The sequence below is a fragment of the Equus asinus genome, chromosome 1 (assembly GCF_041296235.1).
Source record: "Equus asinus isolate D_3611 breed Donkey chromosome 1, EquAss-T2T_v2, whole genome shotgun sequence".
Classification (NCBI taxonomy): domain Eukaryota; kingdom Metazoa; phylum Chordata; class Mammalia; order Perissodactyla; family Equidae; genus Equus; species Equus asinus.
In genome coordinates, this window is record NC_091790.1 from 205330586 (window position 1) to 205348389 (window position 17804).

Consider the following 17804-nt stretch of genomic DNA (forward strand, 5'->3'; position numbering starts at 1 on the left):
CTGTCAACGAGGTACCACTTTACCCCCATCGGAGGGTCAAAATGGAAGAAAATACAGGAACACTATTGCTGCCAGAGAAGGGAAGAAAGTATGTATTCATACATCGGTAGTGGGAGTGTTAATTCCAAAACACATTTTTGAAAAGCAACCTGGCAATATCTACTTAATTTTTTTAAAAAACTTGTAAATCATCAATCCCACCCTTAGATATCTATTCTATAAAAAAACTAAAATAGGGGCCAGCCCCGTGGCCGAGTGATTAAGTTCTCGGGCTCCGCTGCGGCGGCCCAGGGTTTCGCCGGTTCAGATCCTGGGCGTGGACATGGCACCGCTCGTCAGGCCACATTGAGGCAGTGTCCCACATGCCACAACTAGAAGGACCTGCAACTAAGATATACAACTGTGTACCGGGGGGATTTGGGGAGATAAAGCAGAAAAAAGAAATGATTGGCAATAGTTGTTAGCTCAGGTGCCGGTCTTTAAAAAAAAAAAGACTAAACCACACACACACCAGTAAAGATACATGGATGAGGATATTTGTTGCAACATTGTGTGTAGTAACAGCAGACTGGAAACATTGCGGTCGGTCGATCCTCATCATTCACAGCTTCCATATTTGCAGGTTTGCCTGTGTGCTAAAGGTTACTTGGGACTCCCAAATTAATACTTTTTCAGTCATTCTCAGACATGTGCATGGTGGCAAAAAATTTGAGTCATCCCCTGCCTTCTGGCTTCAGCTCATGTTGTAAACAAGCATTCTTTTTGTGGTCCATGTCATGCCACGTTTTTCATGTTTTTGTGCTTTTTGTTCATGATTATGCTGTTTTAAGTGCCCCCCAAGAATAATGCTGACGTGCCGTCTGGTGTTTCTGAGCACAAGAAGTTGTGATGTGCCTTACAGAGAAAACACACGTTAGATGAGCTTCATTCAGGCACGAGTTACAATGCTGTTATCTGTGAGTTGTCTTAATGAACCAACAATGCGTATTCAACAAGATGTCTTTAAACAGAAACACACATAAGACAAGGTTATGTATTGATTGCTTGACAAAAATATTGTGACCAGCGCCCACAGGAACCTAACCCTGAATTTCCCCTAGGAACAGTATGGTTCAGTATTCACTAATTCAGTGTTTGTGGAGACCTTCTAGAATATAACCACTATGAATAACAGGAATCAACTGTGATAACCCTTTAGCAAGGACTGAGTGAGTAATTAAAGTATGTCCACACCACAGAAAATTATGCAAGCTTTAAAGATCACTAATTGGAGCTAAACAGATGGCTTTAGTCATTCCTTTAAGTCATTGTTGCCTGGGAAACCTAAGGTGAGAGATGTGTACTGTGACGCCATTTTAGCTGGGCTTATGCATCTGGGTGTTTGCACGTGGTTGTATGATCATTCATAGAGCGATCCACAGCAGGCTGACAATAGAGGGCGCTTCTGGGTGGGTGTGGGGGTCTGTGCAGCAGAGTGTGAGAGCAGGAAAAGTGGGGCAGCTTGAAGGGAAACGGCACTTTTGTTGATTTCATTTCTGTAAAATTACTTGTCTACTATGAAGAAATTTGAAGGAAAAAGCGACAGCACTCTACCCACTGACTCGTGGGTCAGTATCCATGATGGTTGAACAAGCAGGTTGCAAAATAATGCGTAGAATGTGATTCTATTTCAGGAACAACTCTGCTTAATATAAGCTTCTAAGTATAAGAATGAGCGAAGGAAAGTGTGTTTGAAGATAGAGGTTGTAAGTCTTGTGGGAAAAGTTTGGTTTTATTTTATTTCTATTGATTTGTTTCAGTAGATACAGTAAGTATGGTTTTGTTGACATTTGAAAAAATACAAATAAAATGTGAAAAAGCATCAATTAACTGAATGTTGCTCAGTTAGAGAAAGGCTGTAGCCTTTTCCAATAGACTTCAGCAAGTTTGCTGCACGCTGATTTTATTAAGTTTTGAAACAGCACCAGCAGACACATTTTCACAAGATTCCGAGTTATGTTCTATGTAATACTTTAAAATTCTCTTTTTTTTTCTTTTAGGAATCATTAAGAGCCATCAGATATGAAATCTCTCCAGATAAAGAGTATGCTCTTTTTTCCTATAACGTGGAACCAGTGAGTACTACCCTTTTCTGTCTGTAAAAAAATTGTTCCTCCATTCTGACACTTTATTGAGTATTTTTCCTTGAATCTTCATTCTTAGTGATCTTTGAATCCTGAACTAGTTGGTGGGTCCCGGGATAGTGTCTTTTTATGCCACACTGCCACCTAGGAGAGAAGAAAGATATAAAAATCCCTTTAGTGGAAAAAAAAAAAAAATCACTCCTTTTAGGGGCCATTTCATAGGATTTTCTTGGGGAGATGGTGAGAAATTGTCTTTTTAAAGAGTCTTATCTTATCCTCTTGTGCAGTTATTTTTCTCACCATTTTCTCAATCACGCCATAAATTTTATCCTAAGAACAAAAAGCAACTGCCGGGTTCTCCCTAAACTAAATAAAATGTTTATGATCTCCTAGCCATCATAGTTTTCTAGAGAAGAGTTGAACTATCACTTTCATTGTGTAAATTCCTGTTTTTAGCACTTCGTATATGAGTCTACCATAAATTGTCACCAGAATCTTCTATAAAATCTCATTCGGGGCTTTAGTGACAGCCTAAAACTGAATTTTTTAAAAAAAATTTTGACATGCTCTTATTTTAAAATTCATTTTGGCTCTTTAATTTTCAATGAACTAGAAGGTGAAATTTATTGGTAAAAGTGAAGCAGATGCTCAGTTTATAAGAGATTAGCTATTTTAGAAATGTGCATTTGTGGATCTTTATTCTCTGGCAAATAAAATATAGAATTCCACTGCCTTTCTAGTTCTTCTGAAACTATTTTAATCGGAGTTTTATGCAGCTTCTGTGAGATATAAAGGTAACTGCATTGTACGTCAGGTCTGTATGGCTGCCTGGCGAGTTTGAGAGCATCTTCCCCTGGACGAGCTGGGCCAGCTTGTTGAGTGACGTCCCACATCGGGGAAACCGGGCAATTAGTTTGTGTGGAGATGCAAGTCCAATTCTAGGATTTTTAGAATTTCTTTTGAAAGTTATTTGACAGCTGGATTATTTAGTGGAGGTTTTGATTTTCTTCCTCTAAAGATAGATCTTTTTAAAAACTCTATCTTCAGTTTTCCATTTTCTGTTTTTTTAACGTCCATTAGATAAAAGTTTTCATTTTCTGTCCAAATTCTTTGGAACAAATGGTCATCCTCATCTGTTTGATAGAGGCAGTTTAGTCAAGTTGGTATGCTAAAAGGTGACTTTTAGCCATGAGACTCTGTGTATCCTACACCCGGCCCCTGCACTCGCTTCTTGAAGCTTCAAGCACATGCTCCTGCTGTCATGGATCATAGAGTATTTCCACTCCTTTCATCACCCTTGGAAACTACCAAGAATGTAATCTCCTCACCTGAGTCAGACAAAAAAGTCAGCAGATGTTTGAAGGACTTTTATGGGGGCGGGGGTACGGGGGGAGTAAAGGATTTGTTCTGCGAAGCTCCGGGAGACACAGCCAACACCTGAGTGAGAGAAGCATAGAAAGACAGATTTCAGATCATCTTACCAGAGAATCTTGTAATAATGGAGCACCTGAACTGTGGGATGAATTCTTTGTTTGGTAATGAGTTTCCTGCTCCCAGAAGCCTTCAAAACAAAGTTTTCTATTTTTTCTCCAGAATATCGTAGAAGAGATTCTCACACCTGCTCATTTGGAACAGAGCAGTCGAATCGGTGGCTCTGGTTCTATGCACAGTAGAATTCCCCAGCAGTCTCCTTCTTTTTCCCGAAGCTCCTTTTGAAAGAGTGCCCTGGGATCCCATTGCAACCCATATCCGTTTTGGTAAAGAATATTTTGCTAAATTTGAGTCTTCACCACATAGAACCCTGGCTATAAATAGGAACCTTGATATAACCCTTGGCCTTTGGAGTCGGGCTATGTTCAGTTTGTTTTCTTAACCAAGGAAAAATGTAGGAAATTTGGAGTGGATTCAGAGAAGTCTAAATAATTAAAGTATTGAGATGTGCTCTACGTAAAAACGATCTATAGAAATGGCTACTTTGTACTTAAATCAAAGGAGTGCCCCTTAATAGTTCTCAGCACTGAGCGGTTGCCATGCACGTGACTCTCCGAGCAAGTGTTCTGTCTTCTGGAGGAAGGATTAGAGGGAAGGGCTTGGATTTTGCAGAACTCGGAGCTGGATATTGGGAAGAACTTCCTAACTGGAGAAACTAAGATACAGATATTTTTAGAATCTCTCTCTTCAAGGGAGGACCTAGGTCTGTAATTCTGGAAGAAATGGAATCGCTTTTAGGAATCACGTAGGAAGCGGGACTTCCTAAGCTGTTTTTATTGTCAGTAAAAGTATCCCTGGGTATTCTTTAGAAGATTAAAAAAAGATTACAGGGTTTTTTGACTGCAGGATTTTTTGAAGCTTTTTTATATTCTCATGAGGGTTCTACAGTATTTCCCAAATGGATATTGCAATATACGATTCCCATCTAACTTGTAAGGAAGCTGGAAGTTTTTTCTTTGGCTCATGCTTATCACATTCTTGTTTGCGTGTTTCAAAGGCAACTAGGATACCTTGTTTATGAACTAACGCAGCTTTCTTACTCAAAACACCTTCATAAAAATATTTTTATATAAATAGACTGTGTAAGTACTGGGCGTCTCACATTTATTAGAATAAATGTTTCATTTACAATAAAATTTCAGTATATTGGGTTATTGTTCCATGCAGAAATCCACATATTCCACATTGCATCAGGAAAATCACCATCCTCCCAACCCTGCTTCTCTTCGCTGCCCAAAGACAGTGGACTCACAAGTCAGTAATCCTAGGTTCAAGCGCTTACCAGCATCACTGACTTGAGCAATCAGTTGATTGCCCTGAGCCTGGCTTCTCCTCTTTAACAAGGGGTCAGTGTGTCTCTGACCGTGGAGCTGTGAGGACTGAGTGTGACAGCAGATATAAAGTACTTAGTAGAGCACCTGGCAGACAGTAGATGCTCCACCCCTCTTAGTCCCCATTTGTCCCCAATGTTCCTTTTCAAGGCTTGGACACAGGGCTCGTTCCTCAGAAAGATTTCAAGCTTATTCTAGTTCTTAGTGATATCTTCATTTATTCTTTTATTAAAAAAGAAATTTAGGCACTATATTGTGTAAGAGAGGTAGGCTACCTAGCCACATGGAGCTTATGACATAATCAAATGAGCATGTGAACAGTGCCACTGAGAATCAGACTGCCGAGAGCATGAAGCAAAGGCATCTGGCATAGTTAAGCAGATCCAGGGAGGCTTCCATGAGGAGGTGAGACTTCAGCTGGAATCCGAAAAAGTCCTTGTGGCAGGAGTATGCATGCAATAGGAAGTATAGAGAAATTCAGTGGGCAAGAGAGAAGAGCAAGCTCAGCCATCAGGTTTAGGGCTAAAAAAGGGTGGAGGGATCTTGAGCTGTTCCTAGGTTTGGTTTTATAATCGTTGAGTTTCAGGTGACTCTGGGACATGTTACAAGAGATTCCAAGTAAGTGACTGGAAAGATGGGTGTAAATCTCAGGAACAGTGTCTGCAATGGAGAAAGCGTTCGAAGTAACTACCTTAAAGGAGGAAAATAAAACCATGAGTGTGGATGAAGCCATCTGTGGGGAAAATTATATGAAAAGTGAAGATGGCATAAGACTGAGTCTTGGGGAAATTCCATGTAGAAAAACCAACAGGCAACCTATTATGTGTAAAAAGGCAAGAAATTTTCCTAAGGTAAGGGAGTGCTTCTCACTGTGGCCCTCTAAATGTTGGGGTGCCCCGGGTTCAGTTCCTTAACCTCTTCTCAGTCTCACTTTCTCTCCAGGGGGTCTTATTCTTTCTTGTGGCTTCAAATACCATCCAGATGAAGCTGAAGGCCTAGTTTATATTTCTATCCTGGACCTTTCCTCTACTCTGCGGGGGGACTTCTGATACAGGGAAGTGTTACTGGAATGGTCACCATTATGACCAACTTGTTCTGGATGCCTTTCGGATCATCTGTCAAGCCTTGTACATCTCAGAGCTCTCTGCCTGGGACACTGAAAGAGGAAGCACTCACCCCTCAGCTTCTGTCCTCCCTCAGTGAAGCATGGCCCAGTGAGCATCAGCAACCCCACACATCGAGGTTGCTCATGTTTGAGCACAGAGTGGCTCTGTGGCTGTGTCCGGGATCGGATGGAAGGCCCCAGCTAATTGCACCAGCATGATCTTTGTTGAAACCTGCAGGCAATCAGCCACCTCGGCAGTGGCCCTAGTCAAAATGGTGTGTAAGGGCTGTGGGTGCAGAATGGGTGGTGAAGAGTCTGAGTAAACAAGAACACACAGTTCAGGAGTTTGGATACAAATAGTAAGGCAGTATCTTGAGGACAGCAAGAGTTAAAGGGGAGACAATTTTATAGTGTTGATTGTCTATCTTTTCCTCTCATTTATTCAGACCAATCGCAATGTTGAATCATTTCCCAGTTGTTTGACATAAACTAGTTTTATTGGCCCATTTTTACATTGTCAACTACTCAAAGAGAAGGAAGGAGTCATTTCATCTTCTGTCTACCCCCATCCCTTGGGACCCAGTATAGGACCATCTGTGTAGATTTGGTGCTGAACAAATATGTCTGTGGCACTTTCTTTTCTCTCAAATCCTTAGTATTGGATCAAGATTCAAAGTGACTTTATACACTCTAAGTCCATCAAATACACAAAAAGATAAAATTATGTAAAGAAGAGGCCTTATTTGTGAAACAGCTTAGTAACGTTCCATGTTTATTCTATAAATGTAGGACCATGCCAATTAGCATACCTCTTTTCCTACAACTCTTCTGTTGTTACTAAACCTACAACTTGGCTAACATCCTTGAACATCCACAAATTAGCTAATTTTAACTATGTCAAACCTATCTTTTGTTGACTGTCTCAAAAGTACTCTTTTTAACAGTGTAAAAAAATTATCAATTAGATTTGAGAGAAAGTAAACCCAAGCACATTTTGCCAGGGCTCAGATACCTACAAGTCCATAAATGTTGTGTCTGGAATGTGGAAAATAATAATATCATGTTTTTATTTTTGTGGTACCAGTTTTATAGTATGCAAAATGTGTTTATTTACACCATCTCATTTCTTCTCAAAAGACCATTCCTGCCCCAAAGAGCCAATGTTTCCTAAATGAGTGTTATTTTGTTTGTTTTATATACAGGAGAACTTCATAATACTTCTCTGTGTATAGCTTCTGAAGGGTTCCCTTGAAACTAAGCTAGACGTTGGGGGAATAGTAATTTTTTATTTTTAATTTGAAAGCTATATTAACTATACTAATGGGGTAAATTGCCTTAAAACAAACTCATCTAATTAGAGAACCATGTTTCTTTATACTGAGGTATATTTGACAGTGTGAAAAGTTTCAAAAACTCTTCGGGAAGAGGAAAAAGAGTTTAAAATATAATATCTTAGATCATTTCAAAACATTAATATATTTTATGACTTTCAAAGAGGAAAGAGAAATTATATCTGGAAAATATTCTTCTTTAGAAAATGTTTTCTGAAAGAACCACTGAATATTTGTGAAGAATTTCATTGCAGTGTTCAAAGGAGTTAATTGGGGTGATTGTTCTTAAAGCCAGTGGAACATTGTTCTTATCCAAACAAAATCTTGTCCAAAGTCTGGTCTAAAAAAGACTCAAGTCAATCACATAGTCATGGGATTAGCAAAATGGTTTATGTATGTTACCTAATCTTTTTTAGTTATTTGTTGCTGCATAACAAATTACTCTCAAACTTGATGGCTTACGGCAAATAATGTTTATTATCTCACAGTCTCTGTGAATCAGAAATGTGGGCTCAGGTTAGCTGCTCCTCTGACTCAGGGTGTCTCACAGGCAGCTTATGCAGGTGTCATCTGAGCTGCAGCCTCGCCTGAAGACTCAGCTGGGGAAGGGTCCACTTCCAAGCTTGCCCATGTAGTTGTTGGCAGGGTTCAGTTCCTCGTGGCTGTTGGGTTTCTCCCTGGCTATTGGCCAGAGACTGTCCTCAATTCCTTGCACCATGGGGTCCTCCACAGGACAGCTCCAAACAGGGCAGTTTGATTCATCAGAGCAGTAAGCAAGCAGAGCCAAGAGAGTGTCAGCAAGATGGCGGAATAGTGTTTAGAGAATTAGCCTAATGTCGCCATGACATCCTGTTACCATATTCTGTTTGTTAAGAACAAGTCACTAGGTCCAGCCCACTCGTAAGGGGAGCAGATTCTACAAGGGAGTAAAGGCCAGGAGGAGGGGCTGTTGGAGCCATTTCAGAGGCTGTCTCTAGAGCCCTGTATGAGAAAGTATGGGCCCTCATATTCATCAGGTACTTAACAATCCTATGGTCTGCTAAAAGGACATAACATGTCTGCTCAGAGCTCCTTTCTTCCCTACATGATCCCCCCAAAGTTTCAAGAAGTTAGAGAAGCCAGGAGGTGTGATTATAGCCAGTCTCAAGAGAGCGTGCTGGACCGGGAGCAGGAAAATCAAGTTCTCATCACTCCTCTGCAAGTGACTTGCTGATGCCCTAGGGCGGGCCAAACTACTTTGGTTTTTCTAAAAGAGAAATGGATATAATGTGTTGTTCATTAGTGGCTCAGGGATATTATGAAAACCAATATAGATGATAACTTACCTGTCTGGGTTACTGTGCAAATTAAATGAATAATCTAAGAAGATGCCTAACCCAGATCTTCAGATATAATGGATTCTCTATTTATGTAATTTCATATTATTGTTTTATTTTTATTATTATATTTCCAAGCTCGGTGAAATAAAGGTGCTACATAAATCCATGGAAGTGCAGTATTATTATGATTCTCTTAGGAACCCAAGTGAAAACTTACTCTTTTTTTTTCATACTAACTACTTCTAGTATCTCAAATTTAAGCAATAAAATTAGAATACAGTGAGAAATCATTAAGCCATTAAATATGGATGCATTTCTCTTGTTTACTGGTACATTTCTTAAAGAGCTTTTTTTACATTTTGTGCTGAAAAAGGAAAGCGTACAAAGAAGTATTATGTTCTTTTTGATTTCTAAGCATTATATATTAGTAATTGATGATGATACCACTTACTAGTTGGGCCAGTTAGTCAAATAATTTATGATTCTAATGAGAGACAGTGGTTCCTATGAATAACATTCACATTCACCCCCAGGCGTCATTAGTATCAAGTTCTGTGCCTCTCAGCCATCTCCAGTAACCCTGGCCTGAGGTCCAGTCTGTGGCACAGAAGCTCTGGAAATTGATTTGTGGGCCTTAAGCAGCCGTAGGTGTTTTCTCTTCATACAGAGGCAGAAAGTGGCGTTTCTCTTGAGTCTCCAGCACTTAAAACTTTTAACCAAGTCACAGAACTTCCCTCATCCTTGTTGTTCTTAAAGGTGGATGGTAAATGCTGGTGACACAACAGGAAGATGGATGGTCCCTTAGCTTCCAGCACCTTCTTCCTCAGCAGAGAAAAGGAAGTAGGGCTCAGCTTCTGGGTGCTCGCTCGCTCTCCCTCCCCTTGCAGGTGTACCCTGTTCAAACCTGGGAACAGTGATTTGATGCTGAGCTTCTCATTGCAGGAATTTGAGCCAGTTTTCACATTTGGTAAATTCCTACTCTTTCTTGCTCTTATGGTGAGTTTGATGTAGGTGGTTTTGCCATCTCAGGGTCTGTGAACTATATAATTCACGTAAAGCTTGAAAAACACCCAAACAAGAGCAGGCCTGATCAAGCATCTTTGGTAAGGTGAACCTCGAGATGAATTCCAGAGTCTTCAGTGCACCTGTTAGGTGGAGTTAGCCATTTATCTGTATCTACAAGAGTTAGTTGGGTTTTCCCCCCGAGGAAGATTAGCCCTGAGCTAACATCTACCACCAATCCTCCTCTTTTTGCTGAGGAAAATTGGCCCTGAGCTAACATCCATGCCCATTCTCCTCTACTTTGTGTGTGGGACGCCTGCCACAGCATGGTTTGCCAAGCAATGCATAGGTCCACACCCGGGATCTGAGCCAGTGAACCCCAGAACACCAAAGCAGAGCAGGTGAACTTAACTGCTGCACACTGGGCCGGCCCTACAAGAGTTAATTTTTAAAAATAACTTGAGATTTTATAAACATAAAGGATTAGCTATAAATTGTTGAATCCAAACTTATGGACTGAATTATAACTCTTACAAATCAATTCACTTGCTTCTGAGTATATGAGTTCCTTTATTGTAACTCATACGGCTATTATTGTGTGTGGTTCTAACATTTACTACCATCCCTTCTTCCTTAGAAGAACTGACGAAATCTTTGCCTGGTAGTGACTAGGGGAAACGTGCTTCTTAATTCTTGGTCTGTTGAACTCGATCTTTCTGCATTGTCTGAGAGCCTTTTCTGGGTCCACCTCTGGGAACCAGCTCATCCCAGTGCTTCTTGCTGGACAAACGCCTTGCGTGTTCCCATGTGTCAGCGTTGCAGGGAGCTCTCTGTCTCTGTCCATCCACAGCAGCCCACAGGTCAACCTCTGAAGAGCAGAGGCTTGGTCAGGGGTGCCTCTCCAGCCAGCCCTGCTGCTCCTGCCACTGCTGGCATGGTAAGAGACTCGCTTTCAGTGAGTTCACCCACCTCCTGTGCAGGGCAGACAGGAGTAGACTCCCAGGCCTGGAAGCTGTTCTATTCCTGCCTGAAAGTGCACCCCAGACCCCCGCCACCATTTCTCAGAAGCCCCTTTATTCTGTGATTAAACCCCATGCCTCATTCCATCTTTCCTTTGGCAGCAGAATTTATTAAAGAAACTGCCCCCATTGTTTTCTTAGCACCCTGGTAGTTGGCTGTGTAACTATTTAAGGCCCGGTTATCTGTGACCCTTCCTCTGTTAAAGTACTGAAAATTGACATTAGCGGTTTGAAACCCACATTTTCACATAGCCCATCGTGAAGCACTTTGCCCATGGTTTCACAGGTTGTGAAAATCCAACAGTTGGTCAAAGTTCTCGGGAAACTATGTCAAGGTCACGCCAGTGTGAGGCGGCGTGAGACAGCGCCCATGTGGATTCCCATGCCTGGAGAACTTACTGTCTGGGATCACGAACCAGACCAACGTCGTGGGAAGAGCGTAAATTATTCCTTTTCTGGAAGTTCGATGGTGTTGGTTGCTTTTTGTTTGTTTTTGAAATATAGGTTCTTGAGTTTTTTGGTTTGTTGTCTTTTGTTGTGTGTTGTTTTAACACAAAACTGGTTCAAAACTCACACGCATAATTTTGTTTTGTTCTTGTTTATTTTTACATGCCTTTCTATTCAGGTTTTGGAGCTAAATTTAACAGCACAAAATTGGGCATAGGACAAATGTCGTCCAAACAATGGTCTTTTCTCAACAAAATGCAGACATTGTTAAGGTAACTCTGTGTGTGTGTGTGTGTGTGTGTGTTACTCTGAAAGAGGGAAGAACAAGAGGACTTAGCTTACCTGAAACGCTCCATAGGCGAAAGGTTTAACGATTGTGCTTCCAAGTATAGTTTCTGTAGGGTGCTTAAAATATCTATTTGTATCACATAGTGCTGCAAAAGGAGGCTTTTGTCTCATCCCTGGGCGGAGAAGAGCCGGAAGAGGCCCCGCACGCAGGGCTGGGGTGCAGGTGGGGGGCTGTGGTGGGTGAAGCCTGGGTGCTGGACGGCGGCAGGTGGAAACACCACCCCTCCCGCACCCCAACGGGACGCTTCCCCACACTGCCTCCTGACTGATTTCTCTGCTTCTCCTCTTGCCCTCTCTCCAGGCTGGTCTCCCCAGCGTGGCCAGAGGATCTCTTTACGTGTCAGTAAGATCACGTCAGCACCTCTTCCCAGGCTCCTGTAGCAGCCTAATGGAGCACTACCCCACAGGGAGGCCCAGACCTGCATGTCCTGGCCCTGTGCTGCCCACGGCTCCGCCTGGTGGTCCAGCCATGGTGGGCATCTCCCTGTGGCTCTAATGTGCCATGACTTTTCTGACCTTGGGGCCTTGAACTCACTGTGCCATCTCTGGAATGTTCCAACTACAGGGAAAGGGCACTTCCCCATGGTGGAAGGAAGGAAGGAAGGAGGAGATAACTGCAAACATAGGAGACTTGCTTTTCTGTAGGTGTAGTGGCGGAAGGATCATCAAGTTTCTTTTGATGCATTCTTCTATTTTTCCCAACAACTTGTGAGACAAGGTCACTTGTTGAGAGTGATGACAGAGGAGTTTGGAGTCTGTGGGAGTGTGGTCTGAGGAGAGGAAAAGTAGGAGCCGGTAGCCTCAGTCACTGGAGAGCCAGCCTCCCATTTAACCACTGGGGGATGAGCAGGCTTGTTGGGGTGTTACTGATGAGGATTCAGCTAGACCAGCCAGCCCAGGGCCTGCTTCTCCCCAGGAGTATTTCCCCGCCCAGTTCCCAGCACACAGGCCAATGTTTGCTGTCCTCTGGTGCTGAAATTTGGCAGGTGAATGAAATTGGGAATTAAAGGTGTTTTCAGAGGAGTGGTTATTTGAGGGACCATGGAAAGTCACCTGGTGATGGAGGGAAGTGAAGCCAGCAAGGCCATAGGTAGAAAGTGGTGGCGTCTTTAGTTGGGTGAGAAATCTGAAGAAGTGGGGAAACCTGAGCAGATGTGGTAGAAGGAAAGAGTGTGGTTATCAGAAAATACCTTTGAGATGGTGCGTAGTGTCTCGGGACGGTGAGGTGAGTGGAGGAATAAAGACAGGCAAGAGGGTCAAGGAGCTGACAGGTGTCAGATGAGATGTGCTGGAGGGTGTGAGGGTGTCACCTGAGGGACACTCAATGGTGCTTGAGAAAGAGGATGGATTTATTGGTGGGCGGGGGAAGGACCCTTGCACTCCATCTTCCAGCCCTTTGGTACATGGCACGGGTAAGGCTTTAAAAAGAAGACCCTCCATTGAAGAGGGGACACTGTGACCTGACAAGAGCCCCATGTCACTGAAGGCGGGAGGTGGAAGGGACAGCATTCCAGGAGGAGACTGAATACACAAGCGGTTGTCAGTCAAAGGGCAGGCGTTTCAGATGACACAGTGGAAGGTTGGAGAAGCAAGGGACAGGTCAGGAATTGCTATCCAAGCGGACATTGAGCATCTGTGAGGAGGGAACATTGAAGAGAGTGGCTGGTGCCGCAGCTTCCCAGGCGGCAGTGATATTGTGATGCTGGTGACTGTGGCAGACCACCCGCTTGTGGAGGGTCTCTGAGTAATCTAAATTAACCAGTGAAGTTGTGTAATTAGTAATAAAAGAAATGAAGAAATGTAAATGAGGAGAAAAGTGGGTTTGCTGAGTGACACAGTGAGATATTAAATAGAGAACACTTAATTGCTTTTATTATGAATGGCCATCATTGCAACGTAGTGAGGGGAAAAAAATGACTCGAATTCTTCCTGAAAGATTTGTTCTCCAGTTGTAATTTAGCAGTCCATTATTGTGGGTGAGCTCGTTAACAGCAATTATATGCAGAGACTCAAAGCTGATTAATATGGCCCGAGCTGCTGGGGCCCTCTGAATAACAATGAGGGCTTACAGACTTTTAGCGGGGTCATTATCTCTACTTGGTGCTTGGAACACTTTGATGTTACTAAAAACTCAAAGGAATTAATCATTGTTATAAGTTAGAACCAATTCCTTTTGTGATTTTGGACTCCAGCTGTTGTCAAAGAAAATGATTTCACAAAATGTTAAATGAAGATGCCATCCAGAGTGCTACCAATAATGTCACACATACCTCGTCTCAGTTCGGGGTCAAATGAGACAATCCACTTCTAGGAACAGGTTAGCACACGTTTTGCTTTTCTTCTAGGCAACTAAAATGATTGTTTTTATCATTAACAGATAGACTTTCTAGAATGTAATTTTCAAGAGTTTATTGTGTTCCCACCAGTTCTTCATGTTTTCCACAATAAGTTGTATAATTCGAAAAGCCCTATGATACGCTCTGTGCATGAGATAGCAAGTGCCTTGGAATTTTGTATTTATTAAACAATAGGTTTTAATTTTCTAATACTCTTTTTCCTTCTTACTGGGTTGTTTTATTCCCCAATGTTATTGTAGCAAAAAGCCTGAAAATAGGAGAGGAAGTCTTCAGTGTTGCCCTGCCCCGTGATAACGCTCATGAACGTCAAGGCTTGGCGAGTTTCGCTGATGCATCTGCTCTGATGGCACTTCTGGCCAAGCAGTAACCATGGGTTTTGAATCTGTAGAAATTAAGGAGCAGAAGTGATGAGTTGCTTGAATGACTCTTAAATTGGGTGCTGCCCTGGGCCTTTCTGTGACTTGCCTGCACTGGACAGTGGTGCCAACTTACAGACACCAAAGTGTTTGTGTTGCAGGATTTCCCGTGTGTTCACACGTAGGTACTTGTACGTGTGCTTGTGCGTGTGTGTGTGTGTGAAGGAGGGAGTAAATCATTTCCACCAGAGCTGGGAGCGAGGGAGGAAGAGTATGGGGTGTTGTTCTTCTGATAGCATTGCCATCTGTGGTATAATTAAGAAATTATAAACTGGAAAAATAGTTCTCCTTTTCAGTGAAGGAGCATGAACCAGGCATCTCTCTGTGTTCTAGCTCTCCACCTAGCCTGTGTGTTCAGAGCTTTGAGAGGTTCTGAATTCTTTTCTGGCTGCCATGACAGGTACCAGAGATAATTAAACATCAAAAGAAGGAAAACCTTATATTTTCTTAACGTTGGAATAAAGCAATATGAAGGGACTGAAATTCATGAGTAGATCTGGTAGATACTTAGCTCTGATTACATGATTTCTTGGATGAGAAAATAAGAAAGGATTAGTAAAATCATCCAATAGTTTAATCTACATAATGTCACAATAATCAGTTTTACTTGACTGCCCCTGCCCCGAATTAACCAACAGTTTTGACAAGCTCAGAGACCAGAGGATCTTCTCAGAAGCCAGGTAAGAGGATGCTGTTGGGCAAACGTGTGACTTATGTATCAGTCACATCCTCTGCTGAGGGTCACCAAGGAGCCCAAAGCGGATGATGAGTATTGCTCCAGCACGACATGAGGAGCAAAGGAACACACAGGAAGGGAGGAGACAGGTCTTCAGTGTGGATCCATTCATGCGTGTTGAAATGTGCATTCCCTCGGAACCCCTGAAGGAAAAGAGGACCTTGGAGTGAAAACCTAGAAAGGGTTAGGAACCAAGAACAGGAGGACTGCTTCTAAACCGCGGGTGTGCCTCTGAGTACAACACCGGGAGCAGAGGTAGGCAGAGACACAGTAGGGAGGGTGAGACACAGTAAGGAGGGTGAGTTACCAACGTGACCCTACGGGTACAACAATAAAGAACAACAAAACCTCCGTAGCGGACACCTTGAGGGGCAAGGGCAGGGTGTCTACAGAAATGAAGCCTGGGAAAGAGTCCTGGATAAAAACTAGGGAATGGGAAGAAGAGCTGAAGAAGGCATGGCTCATTCAGTTTTATCATGGCATTTGGGGGACGGTGGAGGAGGAACGGTGCAGTGAGGAGATGGAAGGTTCGTCTTGGGGAGCCATGAGAAGAGGGGACGAGAAGGAGGAGGCAAGATGGGTGGGTCGCATGCCAGCCCTGCCCGGCTCACAGTCCTGCCTGCCTCCTCCTCAGGGGCATGGGCGCCTGAGCCCAGGAATGCTCTGGGCGCACTCAGCCACCTCGGAAACAGGGGACGAGAAGACCAGGCTTCACAAGAGGAGAAGCGAGTGGGGACCAAGGTAGTTAGGGGCTCTCACGGGTTCCCAGACCTTCCCACCAGATCCAACGTGGAGGGTGAGACCTTGTCAGCTCAAACTCATTGAGAACAGAGCTTTCTGAGCCTCTCATGCCCTTTGAAACAGGCATATGTCTGAGCAGCCACGTTTATTATGCAGCAGAGAGTAACGACAGTCCTTCACAGGGAGGTGCAGAAGGACTGCTAGCTGAGACCAGCAGAATAAGTGCCGCTGCAGGGGGGGGTGTGGTTTCCTTGGTGTACATGGCCATAAAGATCACCTCATTTTAGATTGAATCCCAGAATGTCCCAGGGTGACTTAGGAGGCCACCACCACCTTTCTAACTGCCTTTTCATGCTGTGTCAGAAAGCAGGATTTTGGAGCATGTCTTCCCTGGGAGCCCAGCGCATCACTGCGCATGGGCAGCAGCAGGTCACCAGCCCAGGGCTGCTCCCTGGGATCCTGGGAGGTGGGCCTGGTGCTACGCCGCCTTGCATTCCTCCAGGACAGCTGCCTCGGTGTCTTCCTGCTGTGCACAAATGCAAATGTGGAGACTTGTTCCGCCACCTCCTGAAGGTTGCCTGCCATCACGTGTGCCCGTATTCTTGGTTTAGAGGGCCTTATAAAGTGCTTGCTTTGAGAATCAAAGGTTTACAGTGAGTGAAGATGTAGTGATGCCCAGAAAACCCTAGACACCAGAGAAAATGAGCAGAAAGGGCATTTGCAGAGAGTGCTCAACGTGTGGGTGAGCAATGCTTGTGCCCAGCGTGTAATTACTTGTTCACAGCTGGACACATGTTTTTGTGAATGAAGGACAGACAGGGACAGAAATAAGTTTACGAGATGATTGTGACGGGCTCAATCTAGCTGTTGCACTGGGTTTCTAGAAAGGGACAGAGCATCATCTGTTGTTGCCCTCCCTGCAGAGCAGAACTGGTAAAGAGGGCGCTGAGAGGGTAGAGCCGAGTGGATGGAGGAAAAGGAAAACCCCCAGATCGCCTGCTCTCCTCACCCAGCCTTTCCTCCTCCTCTGGATTTCTTCGGCCCCTCTGTTGTGCTTTGGATCTCAAGGCTTTCCGGCTCCTGTATCTTCAACTTCTCCATCTCAGCTGCCACCGTATGTTAAGCATCTAAGCTTACTCAGGTCTTTCTCATCTCAAAACAAAATGAAAATAAAAAAATTCTCTCTCTCAATCCATACCTACCTCCTCCTCTTGTCCCCTTCTTAGTCAAACTTCTGAAATAGAAGCCTCTGGATCACCCTCCCCGCTCACTCTCCTCTTGCATGCCTCACACTGTGCTGAGCGCTCAGTCGCCCCAGTAACTTGGGGGAAGGTACTACTGTTATCCCATTTTACTGGTTAGGCAACGGAGGTGGCACAGTTTCTCCCGTGCTGTGGTTGGAGGGCTGTGATTGCCTCAGGTCTTCCTCTCTCTGAGGCCCCTGGTCCTAACACTGTCTTCTGCTGCCCCAGAGCCCACTGTCTCTGAACTCGGCCCCACCCCTGCAGCTCTCACCCGTTTCACCAATGATCTTGCCACCACTGAAGTCTTTGGTGCCCATCTGTATTAGTCAGCTCGGGCTGCAGAACAAAGGACCACAGACTGAGTAGCTTAACAACAAAAATTTATTTTCTCACAGTTCTGGAGTCTGGGGAGCCCAAGGTGAAGGGTCCAGGCAATTTGTTTTCTGGTGAGATCCCTCTTCTCAGCTTTTAGATGCCCATCTTCTCTCTGTGTCCTCACATGGCCTTTCCTCAGTGCTTGTGTACAGAGGAGCGAGTGAGAGAGCCTTCTGGTGTCTCTTCGTATGAGCACAGTAATCCTATCATATTCAGGACCACCCTTAGGACCTCATTTAACCTTAATTACTTCGTTATAGGCCCCATCTTCAAATACAGTCGCATTGGGTCAGGGCTTCCACATAGAATTTTTGGGGCACACAACATTCAGTCTATGGCATTCTACCCTTGGTCCCCCAGAATTCATGTGCTTCTCATATGCAAAATACATTCATGCCATCCAAACAGCCCCAAAAGTC

General features: G+C 43.7%; 1 protein-coding gene across 4 annotated transcripts in view; it reads left to right on the top strand.

The window, feature by feature from the left end:
- The window catches only part of DPP6 (dipeptidyl peptidase like 6), a 988762-nt gene that overhangs the window by 690503 nt on the left and 280455 nt on the right, over positions 1-17804 (top strand). For all 4 annotated transcript variants that reach the window (XM_044765679.2, XM_044765682.2, XM_014829001.3 and 1 more), the window contains exon 5: positions 2040-2114. In XM_044765679.2, coding sequence (XP_044621614.2) covers positions 2040-2114 — 75 coding nt within the window. The remainder of the gene's footprint in view (positions 1-2039; positions 2115-17804) is intronic.